Below are 26,192 nucleotides of genomic sequence, written 5' to 3'. Positions count from 1 at the left end.
AGGTCAATACTATCCTCACTCCACAGCACAATGCACGTATCTTTCATCTCACTTTGTCTCATCATGGAGGCATTTTATCATCTCACATCACCACAAGAAGAAGGCAATAAGCCATGGGTATTTGATATTTGTTATAAAGGTATTTGGGGAGAGAGACACCATTCAAATAACTTTTATTACAACACATTATTTTAATTTTATGATTGCTGTTTGTTGATGTCTTACTGTGCCAAATTTATAAATAGAACTTTATCATAGGAATGTATGTATAGGAAAACACACAGTACAGGTAGACTTTGTTACTATTCATGGTTTCAGGCATCCACTGTGTACGTCAGAACACATCGCCAGTGGATAAGAAGGGGAACACTGTAGTCCATTCTTTTTCATCCAATTTTAGGGGTAAACCACAATTTGTTTACTCAGTTGTCTGTTGATGGGCTTTGACTCATTTTTAGCTATTACAAAAACAGCTGCTATGAACATCCATGTAAAAGTCTTTGTATGGACATATGCTTTGGTTACATACCTAAGAATAGAATGGCTGGGATATATGGCAGATATGTATTCATCTTTTAAGGAGATTGCCAAACTATTTTCCAAAGGGGCTATACTATCTTACATTATCACCAGAAGTGCATGAGAGTCCCAGCTGATGCGTCTCCTCACTTACACTTGGTTTGGCCATTGTTTTTACTTTTAGATTTGTAGAGATATCTATCTCACTGTGGTTTTAATCTGCATTTCCTCAAAGTTTGATGATGTTAAGCATCATTTCATGTGCTTCCTAGCCGTTGTATATCAGCTCTGTTGCAGTCTCTCGAAAACTTTTAACTCAATTTTAAATAGATTATTTTCTTATGATTGAGTTTTTAGATTTCATTATATTTCTGGATAAAAGCCCTTTAACAGGTATATATATATATATAACAGGTATATTTTCTGCCAGGATGCGACCTGCCTTTTTATGCTACTAGCCATTATTTTAGAGGAGCAAAAGTCCTAAATTTTGATAAAATCCAATATAGCAATTTGCTCTTTTATGGATTGTGCTTTGGGTGTCCTACCTAAGAAATCTTTATATAATCCAAGATTGAAAGATTTTTTTCTTCCATTTCTTTCCAAAAGTTCATAGGTTTATATTTGCATCTATGATCCATGTTAGGTTTTGTATATGATACAAAGTATGGATTGAAGCTCACTTTATTTTTTTCAATTTTTTGAAAATGGACATGCTATTTGTTATGCTCCACAAATAAGTGAAACCATATGATACTTGACTCTCTCTGCTTGACTTATTTCACTCAGCATAATCTCTTCCAGTCCCGTCCATGTTGCTACAAAACTTGGGTATTCATCGTTTTTGATGGAGGCATAATACTCCATAGTCTATATGGACCACATCTTCCTTATCCATTCGTCCGTTGAAGGGCATCTTGGTTCTTTCCACAGTTTGGCGACCATGGCCATTGCTGCTATAAACATTGGGGTACAGATGGACCTTCTTTTCACTACATCTCTATCTTTGGGGTAAATTCCCAGTAGTGCAATTGCAGGGTCATAGGGAAGCTGTATTTTTAATTTCTTAAGGAATCTCCACACTGTTCTCCAAAGTGGCTGCACCAACTTGCATTCCCACCAACAGTGTAAGAGGGTTCCCCTTTCTCCATGTCCTCTCCAACACATGTTGTTTCCTGTCTTGCTAATTTTGGCCATTCTAACTGGTGTAACGTGGTATCTCAATGTGGTTTTCATTTGAATCTCCCTGATGGCTAGTGATGATTTTTTCATGTGTCTGATAGCCATTTGTATGTCTTCATTGGCGAAGTGTCTGTTCATATCTTCTGCCCATTTTTTAATATGATTATCTGTTTTGTGTGTGTTGAGTTTGAGGAGTTCTTTATAGATCTTGGATATCAACCTTTTGTCTGTACTGTCATTTGCAAATATCTTCTCTCATTCCGTGGGTTGCCTCTTTGTTTTGTTGACTGTTTCCTTTGCTGTGCAGAAGCTTTTGATCTTAATGAAGTCCCAAAAGTTCATCTTTGCTTTTGTTCCCTTTGCCTTTGGAGACATATCTTGAAAGAAGTTGCTGTGGCTGATATCAAAGAGGTTACTGCTTATATTCATAGAATTCTTCCAGCATCATTTGTTGAAACAACTCTCCTTTCATTGAACTGTTTTGCACCTTTGTCCATATGTGTGTGGGTCAATTTCTAGACTCTGTTTTATGTTACTTATGTTTAAATAAGTATTAAAAGTCAAGCAGTGTTAGCTTTCTTAAATTACCATCCATTTTTCAGGGCTCTTTTGGCTGGTCTAGGTACTTTGTATTTCCATATAAATTTTAGAATAAATTCATCAGTTTCTATTTGTTTAAAACAATAAAGTCTGCTGAGGTTTTCATTTGGATTGTATTGAATCTATAGACCATTTGAGAGAGAACTGACATCTTAATAACACTGAATCCTCCAAGTCATGAAAAATAATTTTCTCCTTTTACTTACATCTTCTTTATTTTCATTCAGCAGTGCTTTATAATTTCCAGTGTACAGATCTTTCACATTTGGGATCAGATAGATCCATAAGTATTTCTTATTTTTTGATGCTATTTTAAATAGTATTTTTAAATTATCTACCAATTGTGTGTGTGTGTGTTCATTTTACGTACTGCTGTTTTGATAAACTCATGTATTACTTCCAGTAGCTTTTTTTTGTAGATTCCATCAGATTCTCTATATATATGATTGTCATCTACAAATAAAAACAGATGAACATGTTTCTTTGCAATCACAATGTCTTTTATTTATTGTTCTTGCCTTATTGCACTGGCTACCATTTCCAGTTCAATGTTGAAAAGAAGTGGTGAAAGCACACAGCCCACATCCTTGTGTCCTTCATCTTTAGAGGAAAAGCAATTTTTTACCACTAAGATGTTAGCCATATGAAGATTTCTATAGGTGCTTTATATTACCATAAGGAAACTAACTTCTATTCCTAGTTTTCTGAGAATTTTATCATAAGTGTATGATGTATTTTGTCAATGCTTTCTGCATCGATTGAAATGATCACATGGCTTTTATTTTTAATATGTTAATATGGTAAACTATCTGGATTAATTTTCAAATGTGAAAGTACTCTTACTTCTGGAGATAAGGCCAACATGATCATGACGTATTATCCTTTTTCTTTGTTGTTGAACTCAGTTTGCTCAAACTTTGTTTAGAATTTTTACATCTATACTCACTAGAGATATTTGTGCTTTTATTTTTCTCTTGTAGTGTCTTTATCTTATTTTAGTAGCAAGGTAGTGCTGATCTCATAAAATAATTCAGGAAGTATTTTCTCCTTGTCAGCTTTCTGGAAGAGTTTGTGTAGAATTTTTATTATTTCTTCCTTGTGTTTGTTAGAATTCAAAACAAAATCCATCTGAGCCTGGAATTTCATTATAGAAAAAAATTTTTTGCTACAAATTCAAATTCTTTAAAAGATACAGGTTTCTTCAGTTCATCTATTTCTTCTTGAAAAAGATTTTGTATTTTACGTCCTTCAAGGAGTTTCTTATTTCATCTAAGTTGTTGAACTTATTGACATACACTTGTCCTTAATAGTTTATTATAATTTTGATATCTGTAAAATATATACTAATATCACTTTCCTCTTTCTTGACTTGGTAATTTATCTTCTTTCTTATCTTCTTCTTCAATCTGGCTGGAAGTTTCTCAAATTTATTGTTTTGTTTTGTTTTTTCCAAAGAACTAGGTTTTTGGCTTCACTGATTTCCTATGTTTTATAATCTATTGATTTTCACTCTGATTATTATTTCTTCCTTTCTACCTATATTGGTTTTAATTTGTTCTTCTTTTCTAGTTTTAAGATGGAAGCTGAGTCCAGTATTTGAGACCATTTTTTAATTTCTATTCAGGGTTTTTTAAACTAGAAATATTCCCCCAAGCACTGTTTCAATGGCCTCCCCAAAATTCTTACTTAGATATTGTGTTTTCATCTTCATTCCATTTAAAATATCTTCTAGTTTTCCTTCTATTTTTCTTTTGCACAGACTATTTAGAACTGTGCTGTTTAATATCTCACTATTTGGGGATTTCCTGGAGTTAGTGATTATTATCTTAACTCCATTGCAGTCAAAGGACATATTTGATATAATTTTAGTTTTAAAAAATTAATCTAAGACTTTCTTCATTCCCCATAATGTGGTTTATATTGGTAAATTTCTATTTTCTCCTGAAAATAATGTGTATTGTGCTATTGTTGGATTCTTTGTTCTTGATTTAAATGTTAATATGGTCAACTATTTAATAGTGTTGTTCAAATATTCTTTATCCTTGCCGCTTCTACCTACTGCTAATTAATAAAAAAGGAGTATTGAAATCTCCATTGATAAATTTTCATTTGTTTGTTTCTCTTCAAATTTCTATCAGTTTTTATTTCATGTATTTTGAAGTGCTGTTGTAGGGAGAATAAATATTTTGAATTGTCATATCTTCTGAATTCAATGACTCCTTTGTATTATGAAATGAATCTTAGCCCTGGTGATATTATTTTCTCTGAAATATACTTTGATATTAATGTACTTACTCCAATTTTTTGCTGTTTTTCATTAAATATATTTGATTTGATGAGCATAATACATATTTTCCCATCCTGTTAACTTTAACAAACCTGTATCTTTATATTTAAAGTACATTTTTTAAGCAGTATTTGAAACTAATCTAGCAATTTCTGCCTTTTAAACCAGATAATTGGAGCATTTATATTTAATGTGTGTATCAGTAGGGTTAGGTTTAAAACCATCATCTTGTTTTTTTAATTTCTATTTTTACCATCTATTCTTTGTTCATTTTTCCTATTTTTTATTCTTTGTTTAGAATTGAGGATTCTTTTTAATGATTTCACTTCTTCTCCTTTACTATGAAGTTTATTAGTCATAATTCTCTGTTTTGCTATAGTGATTGCTTTCCATTTTATAACATACATCTCTAACTTATCATAATCTATATTCAGGTAATATTATACCACCTCACATATAAGGGAGAAAAATAAACCTTACAAGAGTGTACTTCCACATCTTTACTCCAGACTTTAAATGTTATTATTTTTATACACTTTACTCATATATATGTTACAAGCCCCACAAGACATTTTGTTGTTGTTGTCAAGTGTCTTTTAAAAGATTATAAGTACCAAAAAATTATGGTTTAAAGAAATTTACAGATTTGATGTGAACCCCTCAAAATACTAATGGCATTTTCACAGAACTAATGACATTTTTCATAGAATCCTAAAATTTATGGAACCACAAAAGACCATGAGTAGTCAAAGGAATTTGAGAAAGAGGAACAGAGTCAGAGGTATCAGCTCCCTGATTTTAAACTATACTACAAAGCTACAGTAATCCAAAAATATGGTAATGACACAAAAACAGACACATAGATCAATGGAATAGAATAGAGAGCCCAGAAATAAACCCATGCATGTATGGCCAATTAATCTATGACAAAGGAGGCAAGAATATACAATGGGGAAAAAACAGTCTTTTCAATAAATGGTGCTGGGAAAACTGGTGAGCCACATGCAAAAGAATGAAACAGGACCATTTTCTTACACAATATTAACAAACTAAAATCAACTCAAAATGGATTAAAAACTTGAATGTAAGACCTGAAACCATAAAACTAGAAGAAAACAGACAGGACTCCTAGAGAAAGAACAAAACAAACAAACAAACCATAGGCAGTAAGCTTTTTGATATTTGTCTTAGCAATATTTGTTTGGACCAGTTTCCTCATACAAGGAAGAAAAAATCTAAAATAAACAAATGGGACACCAATGAACTAAAAAATTTTGCATAGTCAAATAACCATTAACAAAATGAAAAGGCAACTCATTCAATGGGAGATGATCTTTGCAAATCAAACATCTGATAAGTGTTAATATCCAAGATACATAATGAACTCACACAACTTAGTATCAGAACAACAATAAACACCACAAAATAATCTGATTAAAGATTGGGCAAAGGACTGGAAGAGACATTTTTCCAAGAATGCAGATGACCAACAGGTACACAAAAAGATGCTCAATGTCATTAATCATCAGGGAAATAAGGTATCACTTCACACTGCTCAGATTTGCTATTATAAAAAACAAACAACAACAACAACAAAAAAAAAAAAACAAGAAATAACAAGTGTTGGCAAAGATATAGAGAAAAGGGAAACCTCACATACTGTTGGTGGGAATGGAAAGTGGTGTAGCCACTCTGGAGAACAACAGTATGGAGGTTCCTCAAAAAATTTAAAATAGAACTACCATACAATCCAGTACTTCTACTTCTGGGTATTTATCTGAAACAAAAACACCAATTCAAAGAGATACATGAACCCCCTTTACCTGGAGTGTTATTTACGATAACCAAGATATGGAAGCAACTTACGGGTCTATAGATAAGTGGATAAAGACTATATATATAGTGTGTGTGCGTGTGTGTGTGTGTGTGTGTGTGTGTGTGTAAAACAGATTATTACTCAGACATAAAAAAATTAAATTTTGTTACTTGTGACAACATGGATGGACCTAGATGGTGTTATGCTAAGTGAAATAAATCAAAGAAAGGCAGACACTATATGATTTCAGTTACATGTGGAATCTAAAAAACAGAACAAATGTTCAAACAAAACAAAACAAGAATAGACTTATAGAGAACAAACTGTTGGTTAACAGAGCAGGGATGCGAAATAGGTGAAAAGGATTAAGAGGTACACAATTTCAATAATATTGTAAAATGTTGTCTGGTGATGAATGGTAACAACATTTACCAGGGGGATCACTTTTTAATGTATGAAAGTATCAAATCACTATGATGTACACCTGAAAGGGATAGGATATTGTATGTCATAGTTATACCTTAACTTTAGAAAAATGTAATTTGTTTACTGATCATGGTTACCTCTGTCACTTTCTTCTTCTCTTCAAGTAGAGCCAACACTCCAACGGGTGTCTTTCATCTTCTGATTGTAGGACTTCCTTTAAGATTTTTACTAGTGCAGGTCCGCAGCTCGTAAGTTCTTTCAGCTTTTGTGTGTTTGAAAAAAACTTTATTTTTGAAATAAAAATATTCTACTGGATATAGATATAGATTTCTAGATTTACAAATTCCATTTCCTTTCAGTACTTCAAAGATGTTGCTTCTCTGTTTTCTGACATTGATTCTGAAGGGAAATCTGCTGTCATTCTTGTTTTTGTTCCTCTCTGCGCAGAGTATCTTTTTCCTCTGGCTGTTTTTCATGTTCTGTCTTTAGACTGCTCCTGCAAAATCTGATTATGATGTGCCTTGATGTACTTTTCTTCATGTATCTTGTGCTTGGTAGTTGTAGATCTCCTTGGATCTGTGAGCTTATAGTATCCATCAACTTTGAAAATTTTTGACCAGTATTTCAACTGTGTATTTATTTTGTTTGTTTGTTTAACCATCCATCCCTCTGGGGACTCTATTTGTGTATCAAGCTACTTGACATATTTTTTTCCAGTTTTCTTTGGAATAGATTTTATTTTTTAGGGCCATCTTGGGCTTACAGAAAACTTTTGCAGAAAGTACAGAGTGTTCCCCAAAGGGATACACTCGTTTTACCCACCCAGGCAGTTTCTCTCATTATTAACATGTTCTTTAGTGTTATGTCTTTTTTACAACTAAGGAGCCAGTATTTATATGTTATTATGAAGTAAAGCTCACAGTTTACCTGGAGGTTCCTTCCATGCTCTGCAGTTCTATAAAGAGTGTTCTGCATCCAACATTAAGGTATCCTCCAGAAGTTCCACTGCTTAAAAATGTCCTGTGATCCATGCATTCATTCTTCCTCTCCTCCCCCGCAGTCCCTGGAAACCACTGAACTTTTTATTGTCTCTGCATAGTTGTGCTCTTTCCAGAAGGTCATAGAGTTGTAATCATACAATTTATAGCCCTTCAAGGTTGTCTTCTTTCACTTAGTGATATGCATTGATGGTTCCTCCATGTCTCTTTTCCAAGGTTGAGTAGCTTATTTCTTTACATGGCCAAATAACACTCCATTGTATGGGTATACCATAATTTGTTTATTATTAAAGAAAAAAAATTATTCTGATGCTTGTTATAATGTAAAGGAAGACTTTATTCAATACTATTGCAAATGGAACTCATGACTATTCCAACAAGGGAGAGAAATTTTTCTCAACTCCAAATACAGCAAGGACAAGTGGGGATTCTAGCCAAAGGTCAGAGTGAGGGGATCAGTCAATAGAAGGTTACCCAGAAGGGCATAAAGGCTAAAGGCAGGACTGACTCACATATCAAAGTAAGATGAAGAACTTGATCAGACATCAGAGTGGCCAGATGTCAAAGAGAGGGGTTGACTGAGTAGGAGTCTTACTAGAACTGGCCTGGAGAAGGACAGACAGAAGGTCAAGGTCAAAGACTAGCCCAGAAGAGGGCTCACAGGAGCCTGACTAAGGTTTCAGCAGGGAGAGAGTCTTTGATATTACCCACTCACATACTAAAGGCCCGCTTTGTTGCTTCCAAATTTTTACAATTACACATACAGCTACTTAAAAATTCACATGTAGGTTTTTGCGGCCTCCATCTGGGGGTGCACTGGGGAAGTGCGCTGGGGCAGTCCAAGGGATCACCTTCTTCCAGCCCCTCAAGGATAGCTGTCCTCTATCGCCTGATGGCCAGTCTTGATAACAGTCGCTCTATATGTCTTGTAGGCTTGTTGTTTCAGAGAAAAGGGTAAATTCAGCCCCTGCCACTCAACCTTGGCCATGAGCAGAAATCCCAGTCAGATGCTATTAACCACAGTAAATGAAAGAGGAAACAATTCCTAGAATTTTTTTTTTTTTTGCTTGCCCAAGGTCATACTGTTGATTACTATTTGCTGGGGGCCAGGAGCGGGCCAGGGGCGGTTCTGCTTCAAGTGGCCCATCTGCACTCCAGTCCTTAGAACAGAAAGGGGAAGAGGGTACTTGACATGAGCATGCAAGGTGACCTAGCTTTGTTGATTCATGAGACATGACAGATGAAAATTCCCACTCTTGCTGATACCCAGACCTAAGTCTAAGTTGCTGAAAACTGAAGAATGTGAATTTCCTGTACTGCCAAAGGAAAGATTATGAGGCCATTTTACCTAGTGGATTATTCCAGGAAAATCCCAACATCAATCAAGGGGACCCTGAGACACTCAGGAAGATGTGATGCTACCCTGTACCCCGGGGGCTACCCCATGAGCCAGTCCTCTTCTGCTCAGATCTGCACTCCAGCCATCACTGGTTAGCATAGTCTGGGCACCCCCTACCTCAACCACTCAGTTCTATACTAGTATCTACATGAAAAGGGTGAAACCAGGTTTTCAAGCATCCAATCAAAAATCTATAAGATTATTAAAGTCATAATGTCTTCACAACTAGAAGTAAAATTAAATGAGAAGACGTGACTGTCCATCTTGTAAATTCTCATGGATGTAGCAATCCTGTGTTTATTAGACATGCACTAGGTAGGGTTTGGGGTCAGGAAAACCAGAACATTGATGAGAAGAACATATTCATGTGTAAGTGGAAGGTGGCACAGCCACCAGACGAGATGATGTCATCTCCACCCCCTAAAACATGCAGTGTCGTGCAAAAGCATTCAATTCTATGACAAATCTCCAAGATGGCAGTTAAACAGGAGTAGGCATTGAATTCCTTTATTTGACAGGAAACCCAAGAAAGAAATAGCGGATTAACATGTACAAGCATAGCTGTTTGAAGTTTCAGGTTTTTCTGTAAGTGACACTTTGTAGATTATAAACATGTTTCTATAACACATCATTAACATTTCCAGCCTGCCAAGTAAAAGGCACTCACTCTTTCTGTTTGTCAGGTTTAGAGGTCTCTGTACAAATTTCATTTGCTTTATTTTAATTATTTGGGGTATCAACTTTTCATAGCTCTTGATTAAAGCCGATCTTTCTCTTTCTTTCCTAAGTGTTTTGCTGGAATTCATGAATGTGTCACAGAGATCAAAATATAGTTGGGAAAATGACTAGCTAGCAGAATGAACCGTACTCTAATGTTTGATTGCTTACATCAAAGAGATCATATGCAGGAATTCAGAAACATTTCATAATTTGCTCATGTTGTGAAGTCTTCAAGCAACACCTACTTGCTTCCTGCCGAAATTATTACAAAGATCCCACAGCTACCTAGTGCATAAGACAACAATCCAAGTCATATTCTCTTTGCCCTGACATTGTATTGGGTCAGTCTACCGTAGCACTTACAAGGTGAAACGTAAAAAAATTTAAAACACTGTTTGCTAACTAGAGGCTAGCTGTGAGCTTGTTTTCCAGGGCTTTGTTAAATCTGTATAATGAGGGGTGCCTGGGTGGCTCAGTGGGTTAAGCCACTGCCTTCGGCTCAGGTCATGATCCCAGGGTCCTGGGATCGAGTCCCGCATCGGGCTCTCTGCTCAGCAGGGAGCCTGCTTCCCTTCCTCTCTCTCTGCCTGCCTCTCTGCCTACTTGTGATCTCTGTCTGTCAAATAAATAAATAAAATCTTTAAAAAAAAATCTGTATAATGACATGGTATATCCTATATGTATACCTTTTTTATGTCTATGAATCTCAGACTGTGTTCCTGAGTTGACATATAAGAATGTAATTTTTAAGATATATAATATGTCATCATAAAAGGGACACAACAAACTCAGGATTTTCTCTTTGGCAACATCCTAGCAACATGGGACACAGTCAAAACGTTATAATATGTTAAAATGATCCTTTTTTTTTTACTTCACAAGGAAGACAAGAATATTCGACTGATTCTGTTTCAGTAACATTACACTTTAATGCCAGGGTCTTATCCCACTTGACCTGTGTGTCCTCCTTCCTTCCCTTCTCCTCCCTACTCCCTCACTGCCTGCCTCTAGGATACATTACAAGAGTGGGGTAGGGGAGTAACAAGAACAGGAAGCAAACACATGGGTTTGAGACACTGGAAGTCTGAGTTAGAGTACTGATCAGTCAAAATACAGGGACACCTGGTGGCTCAGCTGGTTAAGTATCTACCTCCAGCTCAGGTCATGATCTTAGGGTCCTGGGATCCAGCCCCACATTGGGCTCCCTGTTCATCAGAGTCTGCTTCTCCCTCTGCCCCTCCCCTGCACTTGTACTCTTTCTCCCTGACAAATAAATAAATAAAATCTTTTTTTTAATCAAAACACAATACATTTGGGCTACAGTTAAATCTTACCCACTTGCTATCACTCATTTCATGTCTTAGCTCCAGCAACACAAGGCATTTTGAAACCCAGTAAAGGGACGCTCGAACTTCTCAAAGAATTCCCCAGCAGTGTCAAAATGAACTGACCATAGGGTTTTCATTGGTTCTCAGCTGATGGCACTTTGCCATTTGTCACTGCCCACCTCGTACCCAACCCCCACCCCGACCCAATCCTGACCCCAAGCAGACATAGAGGGAACATAGCAGAGGAACCATACTTACCAGCCTTGATGTGGACATCCTGACTTCTAATTTTCCCTGAAGGATTTTCAGCTGTGCAATAATAAGTATTATCATGGATTAAGGTACTAAAGCTTGAAGGAGGGAAGGGAAAAATTTGGAGAGTGCCGTTGGGGTGGACGTGGCGGATCCCGGGGACATCGTAGATCTCCTCGCCCGTCGCTAGGTACCATCTGAGAGACACAGGAGGGACGCCTGCAGCGGGGCAGGGCACCAGGGTCCCCGTGGTGCTCGCAAACACTACCTCTTGCAGAGATGCATTGACAAAGTAGAGGCTGGAGTGAAGGTCCTCACTGAAAACTACAAGAAAACAACACAAGAACCGGTCAGTAAGGCTCGTGTTCTGAACTTGGCCTTCAGTCACTCTGGCCCCACAAGGTTGTTTTGAGAAACAATCACCAGCCTTGACTAAAATGAAATAATTCAAAATTGCTCAACTACTATGGACAGAAAAGCTGGTATTAAAGAATCAGCTACTATCCTCACTTCGTACCTTGTACACCAACTGATAAGTTACCCCCGACCTTAACTAAGTAATGGATTACTTACCAGCCTGTTCCCCACACCCACTTCTGCCTCCACAGTACTGACCATGACTGGGATTTAGGCTGTGTATTTTGTATTCGTCTATTGTTTTTTTCCCCCTCTGGAGCCTGAGTCCCAGGAGAACAAGGTCATGATTTGTTCATGCTCTAACCCAGAGCCCGGAGCCCAACACCCAGCCAGTGCAGGGTGAACAGAAGCTAAGGGAATCAATGACTAGGTCCACTTGCTAGGACTAACTGGCTCTGGTTGGGAGGTACACTGAGAGATATTCTGGAATGAAATCAGTCACAATTTTGAAAAAATTAAATCTATGTTTATAGGTAAAACATTTTAAAAAGCACAATCAGTTTTCTAAAAACAGTATCCAATCAATGATGCATATTTTTTTAAAAATATTTTTATTTTTTAAAAACATATAATGTATTATTAGCCCCAGGGGTACAGGTCTATGAATCACCAGGTTTACACACTTCACAGCACTCACCATAGCACGTACCCTCCCCAATGTCCATAACCCCACCCCCCTCTCCCCCACCCCCGCCCCCGCAGCAACCTTCAGTTTGTTTTGTGAGATTAAGAGTCTCTTACGGTTTGTCTCCCTCCCGATCCCATCTTCCCATCTTGTTTCATTTGTTCTTTTCTTACCCCCCAACCCCCACCCCATTGCATCTCCACTTCCTCATATCAGGGAGATCATATGATAACTGTCTTTCTCTGATTGACTTATTTCGCTAAGCATGATACCCTCTAGTTCTATCCATGTTGTTGCAAATGGCAAGATTTCATTTCTTTTTTTTTTAATTTATTTTCAGCATAACAGTATTCATTGTTTTTGCACCACACCCAGTGCTCCACGCAATCCATATTTTTTTTTAATTGAAAAGGTGCAGCAATAATACAGAGAACCCTGATGGAAGTATCACTCAACTCCACTAGCCTATGACAGCTTCTGTTCTGATTTTTATACTTCCTTTCCTGGTCCACCGGCCTACATGCTGTACCCACATGATTATTTTATGTAATAATGTGTACACACAAAATATGCAATTGTTATAAGCTGTGCTTCTTTCTCTTAACATTATCTCATATACCAAATTCCGTATTTCTATACAGACCTTGCAAGTAAATACTGGATCCACATTTTCCCTAATGATTTTTTAGACTATTCTCCTGATCTTAGTGATTTTTTTATTTTATTTTTTAATTTTTTTTAAAACTTCTTTTCAGTGTTCCAGAACTCATTGTTTATGCACCACACCCAGTGCTCCATGTAATACATGCCCTCCACAATACCTATCACCGAGCTCACCCAACCACCCACCCCCCTCCCCTCCAAAACCCTCAGTTAGTGATCTTAGTTATTTAAATTGTTTCTGTTTTAATTGCTATCAATAAAATATCTACAAATCAGTTCAGACATATTGGCTTTTTAATTCATTGACTGAGTGCCCATGTTGCACACAGTAACAAATAGTCATGGAGGGTCATTTTTGTGAACAAAGGGTACAACTTCTAGAATCCAAAAGTTAACCCAAAGATTTTAAAATGCCACAAAGACCTACTTCTCAGATGTTAGCACTTATATTTGACTTCCTAAAAACAAACCCTCATCACATAGTCACAAGAGAGAAAAGAAGCCCTCAATACTTGGAATTAATCTCATTGGGCAGGGATGAGAATATTAGGGAGAACCTGTACCATCCCAGGCCATGTTATGAAACTCAAGCTGTTATTCTATTCTTGTGAACAGCAGATCTGCCAGAGGAGTACAGGTTCCCCTTGGCAGAAAAAGATGTGCCTACTCAGAAGGGTTGTCACTTGACCAAGGATTCAGGTCTAGGAGGTCGCAGATACAGGATTGTTTTTCTGATGAAGCTCAAACCTCATTATACAGTTGCCTTTACTCTATAAAGCCAATTCCCAGGGAAGCTCTGTTTATGTGATTCAGCGTCCCCTAGCCAGCTCCCATGAATATCCACCCACTTCCTCTTCCGTCTCTCTCTCGGGAAGCACTCACCAGTTTGCTCACCAGGGCCAGCACTGACTATCTCTGAGCTGGCAAACAGAAGGGATGCCATGGGTCAAAAGATGGCAAAGAAAAATCCATTTTGTGATAGGTTTACTCAAAAAGAAGACAGGCAGGGGTGTTCATCAAGTAGTAACGGTTTGATGGCTTTTTCTGCCAACCATAACTAAAGACTTTAGCAATGCTCCATAAATCAGAATATGAAAATTATTGCTAACTAAGAAATTGGCTCAGATCGGAAGCACAGTTAATAGTTAAACATTACAGCTTTCAACTAAAATAAAAACGCTGATAGTGGCACCATGATTTTACATTTGAGCTTTCTAGGAAGCTGACATCACCCCAAACACATTGTTAGGAGGAAGGTAACTGTCACTCTTCGAGGCTAATTAATTCCACCCAGATCCTTTTTTGTTCCCTCCCCACATGACTCTTCTGTCAACTGGATTTGGGTAATTTGAATTAAATAAAATTTAGTCATATTTGAATTTGTTCTCTTATCTCATAAAAGTAGCCTTGTTAAGAATAGCAAGTCTTTGAAAACGTGAATGTATATAAGGAATATTTCATATATAAATGTGAAATTATTTAAATGACTGCAAGAAAAATGCAAAATAAATGTTTAATTCTAGTAGTTGAGAAGATAAGTGACCCACAGGGGATTACTGTCACTTCTCCTTACATTTTTTAAAGGTATTTCACATTAGTCTTTCTACTTCACACCACTGGGTTTAATAATGTAACATAAACTCATTCTCTAAGATACACATCATATGGCCACAGGCGAGAGAAAACCCAAACTACATTCCAGCAGCTTCTGTTTCTTCCATTTAAGGGGCCATCCATCTGCTTAAATAATAGTACTTCATTTTATGGCATGCTGCATGCACTTTAAACACAGCAACACTTGCTCCCTCCAGTAAGGGCACGGGCAATCTCACTGTGAATTACGTGTGTGTGAAATTTCCCTGAAACTAACTGCAGTTTAATAATAGAAAGCTAAACAAAACATTCGGCATAATCTTGCCACACAACGTGGCGTATAAAATCCTGGGGTGTGGACACTAAGGACGCTGATGGAAAGGGCTTTGGAGAATTGTTCTTTCATCAGCAGATTTCTGCATGGTTTATATTGTTATAACAGATGGTATAACCAGGGCTCCCGTGACAACATAAAGAAGAACATTACACTAAAAAATAGAATAAGTCTATATTGCTTGCTTTAAATTCCAGACCTGGCCAGGTGAAGAGACATGAAAGAAATGTTAGAGAATGCAATGACATGATCTCTCCTTCGTGTGAGAGTATTAATGGAGAATCTGCCCTATACCAGTCTTCAGGCAAGGCCCCAGGAATGAAAATTCACATGAGTCTGGGTACTGATCTCAAGGAATTTTTGGTCTAGAGGGTGCCACAGTCAGTAAAGAGATCAATGATAATTCTTCCCTGAGTGTTGTTGCAGAATTTTTCACAAAATTCTACAGGAGCAGAAAAGAGAGAGACTACCCCAGCCTGGGGAAGAGGAGGGGAACTCTCCAAAGAGAAAAGGAAAGGAGATGCTAGGCAGAGGGCCTATAAGTGTTAGGACACGGAGTCATCACAGACAGGAGAGAAGCAAGAAGATACCGGGTAACAGAAACTTCATGGCTGAACTAAGAGTGATGCATAATTTGAGAGAGAGAGCTTGAGGTTCTTTATACTCACTTATTCTGACACACTTGCTCATCACCTACTATTGACCTGGTGCTGTGCTAAGGGCTCGGGACACAAGAACAACCAAGACTTGAAGGGTGATCTCGGGAAGCTTCCATTTCAGATGCTTATTTATAAAGTTTGGATTATAAGTGGTAGCAGATCTCATACTAAAAAGCATGAGCTTAATTCTGTGGGCAGCAGGAAGTCCCATCCATAAGTATATACCCAAGAGAAATGAATACACATGTCCATGAAAATGCCTGTACACAGTGTTTAAAGCAGCATCATTGGCAATAGTCAGATGTGCAAACAACCGCAGTGTCCATCAACTGAAGAACCAATCAACAAAATCTGGTGTGTCCCATGAGTGGAGATGTATTCAGTAGCAATGAGAAATGAAATACTGGTGCATGATACAGACACAGATGACTCTTGATAACATCGTGCTAAGTTAAAAAAATGCCAATCACAAAAGGCCACACTCTCTACAATTATGTAAATTCACATGAAATGTCCAGAAGAGACAACTCTGTAGGAACAGAAAGGAATGGTTTCCTTAGAGCTGTGGGTGAGGGTGAGGGGGTTATAGGGTGGTAGTTAAGGGATTCAGATTTTCTTCCTGAGATGATTAAAATGGTCTAAACCTGACCATGGTGAAGATTGTACAGATATATAAATTTACTAAAAACCACTGATTTGTACAAATGGGTAAATTTTATTGTATGTAAATGATATTTCAGCAAAGCTGTTTTTAAAAAAATAGAGAATCAGTGAAAGTTTTGATGCAGAAAAAATTGACGCTTTCCCAAATTGTAGTTTAAAGAAGTAAACAATGGATTTACAAGGAGTGGAGACTAGAGACAGGAAGTCCAATTAGGCTGCTATGGGCATGACTACTAACTGCCTGGTCATTGGCAAAGGAAAGAGAAAGCCTAACTATATGAACATGTCTGATGTGATCCTGCTGGAATGTGTGGGCAGGGCCTTAGAAAGAATGAGACTGAGGAAGAGGAAAAGTCATTATTGTCAAACTCAATAGTTTTCATGCCTGGCTGCATCATTGCTATGTGAACGAAAATAGAGAACATACAAGGCAGAGCTGGTTGGGCAGAGAAAACAATAGTGTCAGATTCACTAAGGTTAAGAGGGCACTGACTTTGGGACACCCACTAATGAGGTGGGAAAAGGGGTCTAAGACCCCAGAGAGAGATGTCATAATCAGGGAATCTGAAGCCCGCCATTCAGTAAGACATACCAAGGAGAGTGTAAAGAACAAGAAGAGACAAAAAACTGAGATGGGGTAGGTCAGAGACTGGATGAAATAGGTGAGGGGATTAAGAGTACAATTATCTTGTTGAGCACTGAGTAACATATAAAAGTGTTGGATCACTTTATTGTATATCTGAAACTAATATAACATTGTACATTATGCTGAAATTAAAATTTGAAAAATAAAATCAAAGTTAAAAAGAAAATAGAAATGGGGGCATGCCTTGGATGGCTCAATTAAGTGTCTGGCTTCGACTCAGGTCATGATCCCAGGGTCCTGGGAGTGAGCCCCACATTGGGCGGCCTGCTAAGCAGGAGTCTCCTTCTCCCTTTTCCTCTGCTCTTCCCTGCTGCTTATGCTTGCGCTCTCTCTCTCTCTCTCTCTCAAATAAATAAATAAAAATGTAAGAAAAAAAAAACAGAGATGCATCTTCAGGGATACTTGATATATAAAAGATGAGCAAAAGAAGGAGCAAGATGGCAGAGAAGTAAGAGACTGAGATATCATCAGGTCCCAGGAGTTCTGCTAGATAGTTATCAAACTATTCTGAAAACTTACAAAGTCAACAGGAGATAGAAGAGTATAAGAGTAGCAATTCTAGGAACAGAAAATCGACCGCTTTCTGGAAGATAAGACGTGTGGAGAAGTGAATCCGAGGCAATATATGGGAATAGAGATCGTGGGGGGAGGGGCCGGCTCCCAGCAAGTGATAGAGCAGTGGAGCACAAAATCAGAACTTTTAGAAGTCTGCTGTACTGAGGGAAATTGCTCCAGAGGCTAAGTAGGGGGTGGAGCACTCATGGGGACAGTGTGGTCTCAGGAACCTCAGGGACACAAAAAGACTAGGGGTGTCTGAGTGTGGCAGAGCCCCCAGGTATTGAAGTGGGGACATTGGCTACAGAGACAGAGTTGGAGCCGAGGAGTGAGCTCTCAGCTCAGGGATACCTTAAACCATGATCCGAGGCACAGTGCCCAAGCAGGGACTCCACAAGTGGCAGATCCAGGGAGACCCTCTCCTTCCTCCTCCAGGAGGAGCAGCGTGGGAGCATGCTGCAGGAATCTGCTGGGTTTGGAGACTCCAAACAGTGCCGTGCACCAGAGATAGAAACACTCGGTCACAGGCTGGGTGAGCTCCAAGTGCAACCACCAGGGAGATGGGAAGGATTGACTGCTTTTCTCTGAGGGCACACTGAGGAGTGGGGCTCAGAGCTCTCAGCTCCACTGGCCAGAGATTGGGAGGGCAACATTTTCATTCCCGTCCTTCAGAGCTCTACAGAAAGTGTTCAGGGAACAAAAGCTCCCAAGGGCAAACCCAAACAGATTACTTAGCCTGGCCCCTGGCAAGGGTGGTGAAATTCCGCCTCAGGCAAAGACATTTGAGAATCACAGCAACAGGCATATTCCCCCAGAAAATCAGCAAGAACATCCAGCCAAGACCAAGCTCACCCACCAATGAGAACTGTGGAACTCCAGAGCTAAGGGAAATGCAGTGTATAAAATTCGTGGCTATTTTCCCATGTTTCTTTAGTCTTTCAAAGTCAAAACTTTTTCATTTTATTTTTTTCTTATTCTATTTTTAAAAATGTTTCTTCTTTCCTATTTTAATGTTTTTTAACTATTTTATCTTATCAATGCCTTTTTAAAAGTCTTTTTTAAATTTTCATTGTTAAAGTCATATTTTATCCCTTCATTGTACTTAACCTTAATTCTTATATACATATAGTTTTTTTTTTTTCTTTAAAATTTTGGGAAACAATTTCTCCTAATAGATCGAAACATACCTTAAATCTAGTGCATATCCTTGTTCTAGTCTCCAGCCTGCTCATGTCTTTCCTCTTTTTTTTTCTTTTTTTCAACAAACTTTTTATCTTATCTATTACCTTTTTTAGAATTTTTTAATTTTCATCTTCACATTCATATTCCATCCCTTCATCATGTCCCATATATATATATATATATATATATATATATATACACATATATATATAATTTTGTGGTGAGTTTATATATATATGTTTTTCTATCTTTAAAATTTTGGGAGGAAGTTTCTTCTAACAGACCAAAATATATCCAAAATCAAGTGTGTGGCTCTGTTCTATTCACCAGTCTAATTATATATATTTTTTTCTTTTTTCCCCCCTTTCTTCTTCCCCCTGTTTTGGGTCTCTTCTGATTTGGTTAGTGTATATTTTTCTGGGGTTGTTGGCACCTTTTTAGCATTTTCTTCTCTCATTCATCTATTCTTACCTGGATAAAATGACAAGGCAGAAAAACTCACCACAAAAACAAAACAAAACAAAACAAAACAAAAACAAAAAACAAACAAACAAACAAACAAAAAAACCACCTAAGAGAGAGTACCAATGGCTAGGGACCTAACCAATATAGACATTAGTAATATGTCAGAACTAGAGTTCAGAATGATGATTCTCAAGGTGCTAGCTGGGCTTAAAAAAAAAAAAATGGAAAATATTAGAGAATTCCTTTCTGGAGAAATAAAATCCCTTTCTAGAGAAATCAAAGAACTAAAATCTAACCAAGTTGAAATAAAAAAAAAAAAGCTATTAATGAGGTGCAATAAAAAAATGGAGGCACTTACTGCTAGGATAAATGAGGCAGAAGAGAGAATTAGTGATATAGAAGACCAAATGACAGAGAGTAAAGAAGCTGAGAAAAAGAGATAAGCTACTGGACCACAAGGGAAGAATTCAAGAGATAAGTGATACCATAAGATGAAACAATATTAGAATAAAAGAGATCCCAGAAGAAGAAGGAAGAGAGGGACCAGAAGGCATATTGGAGCAAATTATAGCAGAGAATTTCCCTAATTTGGTGAAGGGAACAAACATTAAAATCCAGGAGGCACAGAGAGCCTCCCTCAAAATCAATAAAAATAGGTCCACACCACATCATCTAATAGTAAAACTTACAAGTCTCACTGACAAAGAGAAAATCCTGAAAGCAGCTTGGGACAAGAGGTCTGTAACATACAATGGTAGAAATATTAGATTGACATACCTACCCACAGAGACCTGGCAGGCAAGAAAGGACTGGCATGATATATTCAGAGCACTAAATGAGAAAAATATGCAGCCAAGAATACTGTACCCAGTTAGGCTGTCATTGAAAATAGAAGGAGAGATAAAAAGCTTCCAGAGCAAACAAAAATTAAACAAAATTTGCAAACATCAAACCAGCCCTACAGGAAATCTTAAAGGAGGTCCTCAAAGCAAAGAGAGAGCCTAAAAGTAACAGACCAGAAAGGAACAGAGACAATATACAGTAATAGTTACCTTGCAGGCAATACAATAGTACTAAATTCATATCTTTCAATAGTTAACCTGAATGTAAATAGGCTAAATGCCCCAATCAAAAGACAAAGAGTATCAGAATGGATAAAAAAACAAGACCCATTGATATGCTGTCTACCAGAAACTCATTTTAGACCTCCAGATTTAAAGTGAGGGGGTGGAAAACAATTTAAAACCATGCTAATGGACATCAAAAGAAAACTGGGGTGGCAATTCTTATATCAGATAAATTAGATTTTAAGCCAAAGACTATTATAAGAGATGAGGAAGGACACCATATTGTACTTAAAGGGTCTGTCCAACAAGAAGTCCTAAGAATTTTAAATATATATGCGCCTAACATGGGAGCAGACAATTATATAAACCAATTAATAACAAAATCAAAGAAACACATCAACAATATTACAATAACATAATAACAGTAGGGCACTTTAACACCCCCCCTTACTGAAATGGACAGATCATCTAAGCAAAATATCAACAAAGAAATAAAGGCTTAAGTAACACACTGGACCAGATGGACATCACAGATATATTCAGAACATCCCATTCCAAAACAACAGACTATGTATTCTTCTCTAGTGCACCTGGAACATTCTCCAGAATAGATCACATCCTGGGTCACAAATCAGGTCTCACCTGGTCCCAAAAGATTGGGATCATTCCCTTCATATTTTCGGACCACAATGTTCTGAAACTAGAACTCAATCACAAGAGGAAATTTGTAAAGAACTCAAATACATGGAAGCTAAAGAGCGTCCTACTAAAGAATGAATGGGTCAACCAGGAAATTAAATAAATAAATAAATAAATCATGGAAACAAATGAAAATGAAAACACAAATGTTCAAAATCTTTGGGACACAAAAAAGCAGTCCTGAGAGGAAAGTATATAGCAATACAAGCCTTTCTCAAGAAACAAGAAAGGTCTTAAGTACACAACCTAAGCCTACACCTAAAGGAGTTGGAGAAAGAACAGCAAAGAAAACCTATGCCCAGCAGGAGAAGAGAAATAATAAAGATCAGACCAAAAACCAATGAAATGGAAACCAAAAGAACAGTAGAACAGATCAACAAAACTGGGAGCTGGTTCTTTGAAAGAATTAATAAGATTGATAAACCCCTGGCCAGACGGATCAAAAAGAAAAGAGAAAGGGCCCAAATTGATAAAATCATGAATGAAAGAGCAGAGATCACAACTAACATCAAAGAAATACAAACAATTATAAGAACATATTATGAGCAACTATACATCAGCAAATTTGGCAATCTGGAAGAAATGGATGCATTCCTACAAACATATAAACTATAAAAACTAAAGCAGGAAGAAATAGAAAACCTGAACAGACCCATAACCACTAAGGAGACTGAAGCAGTCATCAAAAATCTCCCAAAAACAAGAGCCCAGGGCCAGATGGCTTCCCAAGGGAATTCTAACAAACATTTAAAGAATTAATGCCTATTCTTCTGAAACTGTTCCAAAAAATAGAAATGGAAGGAAAACTTCCAAACTCATTTTATGAGGCCAGTATTAACTCGATCCTAAAACCAAAGACCCCATCAAAAGGAGAATTACAGATCAATATCCTTGATGAACACAGAAGCAAAAATTCTCACCAAAATACTAACCAATAGGATCCAACATTATAAGGATTATAAGGATAATTATAAGAATTATAAGAATAATAATAAGAGGGGCACTTGGGTGGCTCAGTGGGTTAAAGCCTCTGCCTTCGGCTCAGGTCATGATCCCAGGGTCCTGGGATCGATCCCCGCATCAGGCTCTCTGCTCAGCAGGGAGCCTGCTTGCCTTTCTCTCTTTGCCTGGCTCTCTGCCTGCTTGTGATCTCTGTCTGTCAAATGAATAAATAAAATATTAAAAAAAAGATTAAAAAAACAATAATTATAAGAATTATAAGAATAATTGTGAGAATTATAAGGATAATTCACCAGGACCAAGTGGGATTTGCTCCTGGCTGCAAGGTTGGTTCAACTTCTGCCAATCAATCACTGTGATACAACACATTAATAAAAGAAAGAACAAGAACCACATGATACTCTCAAAAGATGTTGAAAAAACATTTGACAAAGTACAGCATCCTTTCTTGATCAAAACTCTTCACATACCTCAATATCATCAAAGCCTTCTATGAAAACCCCATAGTGAATATCATTCTTAATGGGGAAAAACTGAGAACTTTTCTGCTAAAGTCAGGAACATGGCAGGAATGTCCAATATCACCACTGTTGTTCAACATAGTACTAGAAGTCCTAGCCTCAGCAATCAGACAACAAAAAGAAACAAAATGCATCTGAATCAGTAAAGAAGAAGTCAAACTCTCACTCTTTGCAGATGATATGATACTTTATGTGGAAAACCCAAAATACTCCACTCCAAAACTGCTAGAACTCATACAGGAATTCAGCATTAAATCAATGCATGGAAATTAGTTTCAATTCTAGACACCAACAGCAAGACAGAAGAAAGAGAATTTAAGGAGCTGATCTCATTTACAATTGCACCCAAAACCATAAGATACCTAGGAATAAACCTAACCAAAGAGGCAAAGAATCTGTACTCAGAAAACAAAAATACTCATGAAAGAAATTGAAGAAGAAACAAAGAAAATCAAAAGCTTCTGCACAGCAAAGGAAACAATCAAGAAAACAAAGAGGCAACCCACGGAATGGGAGAAGATATTTTCAAATGACAGTACAGACAAAAGATTGATATCCAGGATCTATAAAGAACTCCTCAAACTCAACACACACAAAACAGATAATCATATCAAAAAATGGGCAGACGATATGAACAGACACTTCTCCAACGAAGACATACAAATGGCTATCAGACACATGAAAAAATGTTCATCATCACTAGCCATCAGGGAGATTCAAATAAAAACCACCTTGAGATACCACATTACACCAGTTAGAATGGCCAAAATTAGCAAGACAGGAAACAACATGTGTTGGAGGGGATGCAGAGAAAGGGGAACCCTCTTCCACTGTTGGTGGGAATGCAAGTTGGTGCAGCCTCTTTGGAGAACAGTGTGGAGATTCCTCAAGAAATTAAAAATAGAGCTTCCCTATGACCCTGCAATTGCACTACTGGGTATTTACCCCAAAAATACAGATGTAGTGAAAAGAAGGGCCATCTGTACCCCAATGTTTATAGCAGCAATGGCCACGGTCACCAAACTGTGGAAAGATCCAAGATGCCCTTCAATGGATGAACGGATAAGGAAGATGTGGTCCATATACACTATGGAGTATTATGCCTCCATCAGAAAGGATGAATACCCAACTTTTGTAGCAACATGGACGGGACTGGAAGAGATTATACTGAGTGAAATAAGTAGAGAGAGTCAATTATCATATGGTTTCACTTATTTGTGGAGCATAACAAATAGCATGGAGGATGTGGGGAGTTAGGAGAAGAGAGTTGGGGGAAATTGGAAGGGGATGTGAATAATGAGAGACTATGGACTCTGAAAAACAATCTGAAGGGTTTGAAGAGGTGGGGGGGTGGGAGGTGGGGGGAACCAGGTGGTGGGTATTAGAGAGGGCATGGATTGCATGGAGCACTGGGTGTGGTACAAAAACAATGAATACTGTTATGCTGAAAATAAATTTAAAAAATGATAAAAAAAAAAAAGAAATGGAAAAACACTCCATGCTCATGGAGTGGAAGAACAAATATTGTGAAAATGTCTATGCTACCTAAAGCAAACTATGCATTTAACATTATTCTTATGAAAATACCATCAACTTTTTTTAAAGTAATGGAACAAATAATCCTAGAATTTATATGGAACCAGGAAAGTCCCCAAATAGTCAGAGGAATGTTGAAAAAGAAAGCCAAAGTTAGTGGCATCACAATTCCAGACTTCAAGTTCTATTACAAAGCTGTCATCATCAAGACAGTATGCTACTGGCACAAAAAAAAAAAAAAAAAAAAAAAAACCCAGACACATAGGTTAATGGAACAGAATAGAGAGCCCAGGGGTGCCTGGGTGGCTCAGTGGGTTGGGCCTCTGCCTTTGGCTTGGGTCATGGTCTCAGGGTCCTGGGATCGGGCCCCGCATTGGGCTCTCTGCTCTGCAGGAAGCCTGATTTCCCCTCTCTCTCTCTTCCTGCCTCTGCCTATTTGGGAAACTTGGACAGCCACATGCAGAGGAATGAAACTGGACCATTTCCTTACACCACACATGAAAATAGACTCAAAATGGATGAGAGACCTCAATGTGAGACAGGAATTCATCAAAATCCTTGAGGAGAACACAGGCAGCAACCTCTTCAACCTCAGCCACAGCAACTTCTTCCTAGAAACCCAGCCAAATGCAAGGGAAACAAGGGCAAAAATGAACTATTGGGACTTCATCAAGATCGAAAGCTTTTGCACAGCAAAAGAAACCGTCAATAAAACCAAAAGACAACTGACAGAATGGAAGAAGATATTCACAAATGGCATATCAGATAAAAGGCTAGTATCTAAAAACTATAAAGAAGTTATCAAACTCGACACCCAAAGAACAAATGATCCAGTCAAGAAATGGGCAGAAGACATGAACAGACATTTCAGCAAAGAAAACATCCAAATGGCCAACAGACACATGAAAAAATGCTCCATATCACTCGGCATCAGGGAAATACAAATCAAAACCACAATGAGATACCACCTCACACCGGTCAGAATGGCTAAAATTAACAAGTCAGGAAATGACAGATGCTGGAGAGGATGCAGAGAAAGGGGAACCCTCCTACACTACACTGTTGGTGGGAATGCAAGCTGGTGCAACCACTCTGGAAAACAGTATGGTTTTCAAAAACTTGACAATAGAGCTTCCTTACAACCCAGCAATCTCACTACTGGGTATTTACCCTGAAAATACAAATGTAGTTATCATGGGCATCTGAATATTTATAGCAGCAAAGTTCACAATAGCCAAACTATGGAAAGAACCTAGATGTACATCCACAGATGAATGGATAAAGAAGATGTTGTCTATACATACAATGGAATACTATGAAGCCAGCAAAAGAAATGAAATCTTGCCATTTGCAGTGATGTGGGTAGAACTAGAGGGTATCATGCTAAGCAAAATAAATCAATCAGAGAAAGAGAGTTGTCATATGATCTCTCTGATATGAGGAATTTGAGAGGCAGGGTGGGGGGCTGTCAGGGTTAGGGAGGGAAAAAATGAAACAAGATAGGACTGGGAGGAAGACAAACCATAAGAGACTCTTAATCTCAGGAAACAAACTGAGGATTGCTGGGGAATGGGGAAGTAGGGATAGAGTGGCTGGGTTATAGACATTTGAGGAGGGTATGTGCTATGGTGAGTGTTGTGAAATGTGTAAGCCTGATGATTCACAGACCTGTACCCCTGGGACAAATACGGCATTATATGTTAATTTTTAAAAAAGTGAGGGGTGCATGGGTGGGTCAGTGTGTTAAACCTCTGCCTTCAGCTTGGGTCATGATCCCAGGGTTCTGGGATTGAGCCCCATTCAAGCTCTCTACTCAGCGGGGGACCTGCTTCCCCCTCTCTCTCTGCCTGCCTCTCTGCCTACTTGTGATCTCTCTGTCTGTCAAATAAATAAATAAAACCTTTTTTTTAAAAAAGTGAGCAAGGGATATCTGACCAAGGACTGGCATCCCAATCCATAATGGACTCCTCCAAATCAATAAGAAAAAGAGAACTTAATTTTTTAAAAAATGTACAAAAGCCATTATACAAGTTGTCAATATGCACATGAAAAAATACTGAATGTAAATAGTCATCAGAAA

At 37.8% G+C, this 26,192-nt stretch overlaps 1 protein-coding gene across 1 annotated transcript in view; it reads right to left on the bottom strand.

Annotated features, from left to right (window-relative positions):
• DSCAM (DS cell adhesion molecule) overlaps window positions 1-26,192 on the bottom strand; it is a 780,684-nt gene that overhangs the window by 620,379 nt on the left and 134,113 nt on the right. Inside the window, exon 4 of the mRNA XM_047708625.1 lies at window positions 11,534-11,851. Coding sequence (XP_047564581.1) covers window positions 11,534-11,851 — 318 coding nt within the window. The remainder of the gene's footprint in view (window positions 1-11,533; window positions 11,852-26,192) is intronic.

The sequence above is a fragment of the Lutra lutra genome, chromosome 1 (assembly GCF_902655055.1).
Source record: "Lutra lutra chromosome 1, mLutLut1.2, whole genome shotgun sequence".
In the NCBI taxonomy this organism is placed as follows: domain Eukaryota; kingdom Metazoa; phylum Chordata; class Mammalia; order Carnivora; family Mustelidae; genus Lutra; species Lutra lutra.
Note: the sequence above shows the minus strand (reverse complement) of the source record. Positions and strands in the feature narration are given on the sequence as shown.